The 7,165-nt window shown below is 41.7% G+C and overlaps 1 protein-coding gene across 1 annotated transcript in view; it reads left to right on the top strand.

Moving 5' to 3' along the window:
- The first annotated feature begins 494 nt into the window (after positions 1-494).
- Positions 495-7,165, top strand: part of LOC144153311 (uncharacterized) — a 72,751-nt gene continuing 66,080 nt past the window's right edge. The window contains exons 1-3 of the mRNA XM_077684962.1: positions 495-1,029; positions 3,589-3,644; positions 5,920-6,027. Of these exons, the coding sequence (XP_077541088.1) occupies positions 1,028-1,029; positions 3,589-3,644; positions 5,920-6,027 (166 nt within the window). The 5' untranslated portion in view covers positions 495-1,027. The remainder of the gene's footprint in view (positions 1,030-3,588; positions 3,645-5,919; positions 6,028-7,165) is intronic.

The raw sequence follows: 7,165 nt of genomic DNA, 5'->3' as shown, positions 1-7,165 counted from the left end.
GGTACGTGCCCATGCACAGCGATAGTCGAAAATAATTGCAGCATTCTCCGCACCCAGGCCACGGCGGAAAACGCGTTCTTGAAATTTTAAGGCCAACAATGGCGAGTGACGTCACAGTAGCCAACATGGCTGCGCCCAGGCCGCCACTATTCTAGGCATTGCAACCGTGTGTAAAAAAACTCCGCGCGATAACGTCGTTGTGGGAGGCGCCTTTTATTTTCTGTGTGTGTGTATCGTATTGGTGGTATCATTTCTCGACGGGAACGTGTCGCATGGAAGATTTAGCCAGGATTTAGCAGGGCTTCAGGTTGGGCCGACCAACAATATGCGACAAACCAAGTTTCGGTTTCGAGACAACTAGGCACTCATTACACGTTCTCAACTTTAATTATTGAGCCACAAAAAAGTCAGACTAATTGTATATACTCTTAAACACATCATTTCGTTTTTTTATGTTGTTAACAAAAACATTTTTTTTAAAGTGCTTGTCTTTTAGCGCAAGGGGGCAGCAGCGCCAGCAGCGCTGTTTTTGGCTATTTGTTTTGTGCATGGTTTTGTGCGCCGTCGGAGTTTACGGGTTCACTACGAGTTGCTTTCACTGCTTTCACTACGAGTCCATGATCTAACCGTCATTTAATCCAGCGAATGCGCGCACTGAAGAAGTTTATCTCCCACTTAGAAGTAGTTCTCGCCTCGGGGAAGAGGTGTCAGTTCTCGCAGCGGCAGCCCAAATGCGGGCCCTGTTTGAGCAGCGTGTTTGAGCTTCGCGAAACTCAGCTGGTGCTCTGCCAGTTGTGATCTGTGAATGTTGTTCTGAGTGCTGCACCCACGACGACGAGTACCGTACAAGAGCTCAGTGTTTCTGTGACGTTTCCACTGACAGATTACCTCGGCCACCATCGTAATCGCAGGGTATTATTGCGTTACCGGCAAGCGGCTTCAAACTATTTTTCTAGCGCACTGAAACCTAGCGACAACTTCGACTACGGCCGCGTCATTTTACACTGTGCAAGTCAACACGACGTTCATGTACGGTTGACGTTCTTGCTAGAAACGCCTTCTCAATTATAAGACTGCTCGCGGACTAGCATTGCAAAGACTACACTACTAGTGCTACTAGCTGAGAATGTCGTACAGAGAAGTAGTGTGATAATTTGGGCACATCGGCAGCGACATCCGTGACAGCTCTCGGCATTAATTTTTTGCCACCATGGCCGCACCAGAAACTGAAACGTAAACGCGGGCAAATTGACGTGTATCTATTGATCGTTCCCTTAAAGATACTATAAATCGCACAAGAATCCCTGGGTAGTCCAGGTTGCGTGATCTTTCCAAAGAGCTCTAGCTTCGGCTAATTAAAAAAAAAAAATTGACATTTGCAAGGCCGTGCAAACTGATCTGTTTCTCGGTACTCAGACAATCGTGTAATTAGCAAGATGAGAATATAGACTATAAATCGAAAAATATTTGTTTTTTCATGACAGTTCCTGTCCACTGTAAAAAGAATTATATCGGTGCTGTTCAAAGCTATCTCATAAAGTTTTACCTTACCATGTTACATGAAATAGGAGGCTGCTAAGAGATTGAGTAGAAAATGGTAATACGGGTAATTCGAGTTTATTATATGGGAAGGTTGGCATGCTTAATGCAATTTAAACACATATCATGCCTGGACTGTTGCCTAATAGCAAAGAGTCACGGTGTTTTAGAGCCTGCTTGAAGGCAACCTTTTAAGTTACATTCAAATCAGCTTTAGTGTGTGGAGGCCTCAACCTAGGTGCCTATGGCTTTTGTCGGCTTGTCAGAAGTAAGATTTTGTATGCACGTGCACATTTTTTTGTGATAAGTGACAATCCCAACGTGTGAAGGAAACAGCGGAACCACATGAACAGTTTATTGAACAACTGCAAAGTGCATGTATATTGACAGTTGTTTGCAAAATTTGCACATGACAGAAGCGTGTACCACTCATTGTTTGCCCTATTTATAAGTGCAGGCAACATTTTCAGTGCCATTGCAGGAATTGAACGAGCTAGCAGATTTAGAAAAAAACCACTTTGCAGTAACTTGCAATTGCCAAAGTGTGTACAGTGTATGTGCTGCCCTGTATGCAATATCGGAGGCCGGTAGTCTCAGTATGGAGGGAAAGGTGTTGCTCAGTGTAATAATGCCTGATCTAATCATTGTAAAAGGTTGTAAAACTCCTAGAGAATGGGGAACATAGATGATTTGATTTTACTATGAGCTTTAACATGCCGGCACTACACACGATGAGCCTTGCTGTAGAGGAGGGCTCTAAAGGCATTAACTTCCATGAACTTTTCATTTGTTCTACAGACATCAATCACCTCGGTCAATGCATTGCTTCAAATGGCAACCTGTTGGCTAAAAACTGTCACTTCTTTAGGAATTTGACATCATTAGTCTTAATGTGGCTCTGCCATTTGTATCCACCCAGTTACAGACGACCCTTTCAATAACGTCAGTACTCTTGACGATCGAGCCGTTAGTTTGAAAAAAACACCTCCACGGCCTGTACAGCTGAACTCTACAGGACAAATTTGTTAACGTGAGTCCTCATGCAGTTTTAAAATCGTCAGTGCCACTTGGAGAAGCTGTTTACCGAGCATTTTAGTTGTTCTATGAGGGATGCGAATCATAATTGAACGGATAATTCTTGCATGGGCTGAATTGCTTTTATGCCATGTGCTTGAATTCAGTTAGTTTACGCTCACGCCTTGCTTGAGACTAGATGTCAAATAAGTAAACTGAATCGGCATTGCTTTGCATACTGATCTCATCGAGCATGAAACTATATCTTGCTAATACCTTAGACACCGATGCCAATCTCATGTGGCTTATCGGTCAATGTGATCATACCAGATCACGAAAAGAAACGACAAAAAAAAGGACAAACAGGACGACTGCAAAATTAAACCTATGGTAAACTATCACTTCTGAAAAAAAAAAAAGGAGTGAGTTTTAGAGAACTTGCATTTAATTATTTGTGTCAGTAAATTAAAAACAGCTCATAGAGGAATCGAATAACCTCAGGAATGCACTGTTCATAGACCCGTAGTGAAGGATGAATGGTATCATGATGAGGAAAACAGGAGGTGGGACATAATGTGTGCTACTTGAAACTGTTCCTTTCATGTGCTAATGTTATGATTATAATCCAAAAGGTGTGTGCTACAGAGGATGTAGCTAGAATGAGTGGTGAGGGAACTTAGTAACTGTCCAGGAGTCAACCTTCAAAATAAATAGAAGTAGCAAATGCCTTGCTTCGTTTTCCTTGCCTCAGTTTATTATTTAGCCTAAAACAGCTTGACCAACAAAATATTTTCTCACCTGAAGCTATTCCTAAATGTGCAGGGTACTAACATTGGTGGTTGTTTATTAGTCAGCAATGGAGCAATGCTAACAAACATCTAGTTGCTAAAAGGCAAGCAATAAACTTGCTAAAAATTTTTGCCTTTTTAATGTTTAGTTCTAGCAGTGTCTTTTTACAGTGTTCACATGTTCTGGCAGCAAACATTGTTGCTGTTGTGCTATGCTTTCAACATAACTATCTCAATCTTTTTACAGGTGGCGTGTACACTGCCATGTTCACTCTACTGGGGGTACCCAAAGGCCATTGTCTTGTGCTGACACTTTTTTATTTTGTGTGTGTGTGTATGGGAAGCAGAGGGAGAATAATAAGCCAAAAAAACAGACAGGAGTGACTGAAAGCATGTTGTAAAATGCAATTTCGGGCATTATTGATGCCCATATTGTTTGTCTTGTTCGTCTTGTAAAATGTAAAAAATGTTTTTAGGCAAACGGCAATTTTTATGCAAAAATATATTGGTTCTCGTGGTTAGGTGGTACACGATTCTAAATTGTTAAATCTTAGGTTAGGGATCATAAGCTTTTATTGCACTTTTCTCGTGTCGAGATAATTTTCTTGGTTTCTGTCTTCGCAATTTGCTGCCTGATGTGTACCTGTCGCTCATAAGTGCTGCCTTGATATACGGTTTGGCTCCAAATTAAAATATTTTGGGCAGTCAAAAATTCAAAGCAGAAGCTTTGTGGTAAGTGTCGCCGGATTATTTGATGACAGTAAGAAATAAAGGTGTTTTTGCTAACTTTCTGGCATACAACATTTACGAGTCTGACTCAAAGGTCAACTTGTATTTTAAATTATTTTTCGGCTATTAACTGTACGTGCTTGCTTATTATTATTTCTCGTAGAGTATAGTGACTGTACTTCCATTTTCTACATGTATCAAAAAATGCCGCCAATCATACCTGTGGCTAACACAGTGTGGGTAATTGTGAAAAGTAGGTTGATGTTTGAATCAGTGCAAAGACGTTTTGTAAAAGATAACCTAGTTTTCCGGCATATAAAAATTAGTTGCGCTGATGGAAGAGGACTTCGTACACTTGGCCATAATCCTGGGTATCGGGTATCCAGTATGCATTGCTGCTTGACACCTAAATCAACGGCATCTTAATTTTTATTTTTGTGCAACCAATTTGAGTTTCAGTGTTACTTGACGAGATTGTGGATATAACCTTCTTTGCAGTTTTTCTCCTTTTTGTGTACATCTATGAAAACTTTAGAATACCTGCCAAAACTTTGCTGTGCTAGTAGAATTTGAATTGTTTCAAATGAGTAAGGTGCAAGGCATTGTTTTCCCGTGGCTTTTCTGGTTTTCGTGCTTTGGTGGTCACGTGATCACCACTCTGACCCGGGCGGTTGTGCATTTGAGATCACGGACATGCTTTGAAATCTTTTTTTGATGGTTGTGTCAATCGGTTCATATGTCTATGTAGATGGGTTGCGTGTGTGAGAAAAATGCACTGCCGAAGTATTATCTAGAAAATCCTACCGACTCAGACTGCACTTGCAGACATGTTCTTGGCAGTTCTGCTTATCACAATCGGTTGCCTATCAAAAGCGCAATCCAATTTGTACTCACGCAGGTAAAAATACATTCAGCGGACATAATTTTTTGCTCGTATATTTTTTCTTTCTTGGTACCCTGAAAAGTGCATCAACTGAAAATTACTGTATGCAGTTGAACCTCGTCATAGTGAAAACTGATAGCGAATTATCAGGTGTAGCGAACTAAATACTAAGTTTGTTTGGTCACGCTTCATTTTAATGACACCTATTCTTTGTTTTAACGAAACCGAAACCTCGAGAGCTGCGCGATATCGGCTATAACGAAGAAATATTTGGTTTCCGCGAGGCTGAGAACTCGACAGCTAGCATACTAAAAGCAAAAAAAAAAAAAAAGCGGGACAAAACAATTATAGTTGCTTCTTGAAAAACTACACAAGAAGTAGAAAAGGCCCTCCACCAGGCAAAGGCCACATCCTCCTTCAAGTAAATAAGAACGCAGGCCTGTTTTGCCGAACGAACTTTGTTCTGTTGTAATTTCACAATCTTGCATTCCGGTCTGTTTAGTTTGAAATGCCGCAAGGAGACCGATAAGGATTACCTTGTTTATAGTGGGTTTGATGCCTAGAACAATGCGTTTTTTTATCTAGGGTTGTTGTGCGAGTCAGATTGCCGATTTATTAGGGCCGATTTTTACCTCTGCGGTTACAACGAATATCGGATATAACGAACTAATTCACTGCCCCAATACCACTTCATTATAACGAGGTTAGACTGTACCAAAACCACAGTGACTCATTTCAGTAACAGGTTCCAGCTAGCTCAAAAAGAGTAAACTGCTTCAGCCATCCTATTGGTGTAACATTTTAAATTGTATTGTTGTGCCAAAAGAAACACGTATTCAGATACAGCACTTAGTCTGAGCCTTTCATTATGTTTTCTACTTCTAGTATGACCCCTCGTCTACCGCCTAGGTATTAGATCTTTGGGGTAAAGGACCGCTTTTCTTTTTTATCCATGTCATTATTCAGCGGATGACGACCTGTGGCCTGCAATCATCCGGATAAAGGCGGAATCCCTGCCTGCCTGCAGTGAGGACCAGCTGTCGTTCTCTGACGAAAGTGACTTGCTGAACATCGGTGAGTTTTGAAGTTATCTGTCATTTGCCTGTTTGCGTTGCTGACCCCCCTTCAGTGCTAGCAACACTGGCGAAACAAGACTGGCAAAGCAAGTGAACGTGAGCTTCTAAACCTGCCAGTGTTGTTGTTGTACTGGTGCGTCACACCATTTTGTCCCAGCAGTGTTCGTAACATGCCTGTATGCATTTTACATTGAAAATTGCACACCAAAATGCAAAGCCGTCAATCTGGGGATGATTTTGCCATCTGTAGAACCTTCCTAGGAGCTTGTTTCATTCATCTTCAACTGTTTTCCCTTAGTGTGCGCTACTTACCGTAGTTTCGCGCGTATAACCCACCCCTGCATATAATCCACACCCACACTTTCAGCCCGCCAGATAAGAAAAAAAAATCATCGCGTATGCCCAAACACTTGATACAAGACAGGCTGCACCAAAGCTACTGCTCAAGCAACACATCATATACTATGTAGACAGAAAAAGCCTATATTCAGCAAGTAGAATACGCTGACTGCAAGGTGAAAGCCGCTATTCACTAATAAAATTCCGTTGTTAGAGTGCGGTCGTTCTTGTTTTTTCTTCCTTCTCCTTGTATGTTTTGCGCAATCGCTTCCATGGAAGGCTTGGTCAGCGTTACTGCATAGGAGCTTCACGGCACAACGCGCATTGCCGTGAAGCTGCACTAAAGGAAAAAAAACCCACGTATTATCCGCACCCCTACTTCGCCACTGAAATTTTCACATTTTTGGTGCGGGTTATGCGCGCGAAAATACGGTATGTTCTGCGGTGACAAAATCACTTTCTCCATGGGGAAAAAGCTGCTATGCCCTGTGGCATAGCAGCTTTTGGTGGGAACGGCGCCTTGCTGTTTGTGTCTACCATTATTCTGGCAATTCCCAGCCCAAACATTCATGCTGCCCTTTTTCATCTCTGTAAAAGCTTTTTGCTGTCTCTCACGATCTCCCCTACATTGTGCGAAGTCTCCAGCTTCAAAAACGCTCTTCTCCACAGCATCCTTTTTTTACCTGTTGGATATCTGATGCATCCCTTTTCTGCCTCTATTTTATTTACGTTTGATGATTTCAGGTTTAATGGCACAAATTTTATTTACGTTTCATCCGTCTGTCCATTTGTCTCAC

The sequence above is a fragment of the Haemaphysalis longicornis genome, unplaced genomic scaffold (genome assembly GCF_048455015.1).
Source record: "Haemaphysalis longicornis isolate Haplotype H1 unplaced genomic scaffold, Haemaphysalis longicornis Haplotype H1 scaffold_9, whole genome shotgun sequence".
Classification (NCBI taxonomy): Eukaryota; Metazoa; Arthropoda; class Arachnida; order Ixodida; family Ixodidae; genus Haemaphysalis; species Haemaphysalis longicornis.
This window is presented reverse-complemented; position numbering and strand designations above follow the sequence as displayed.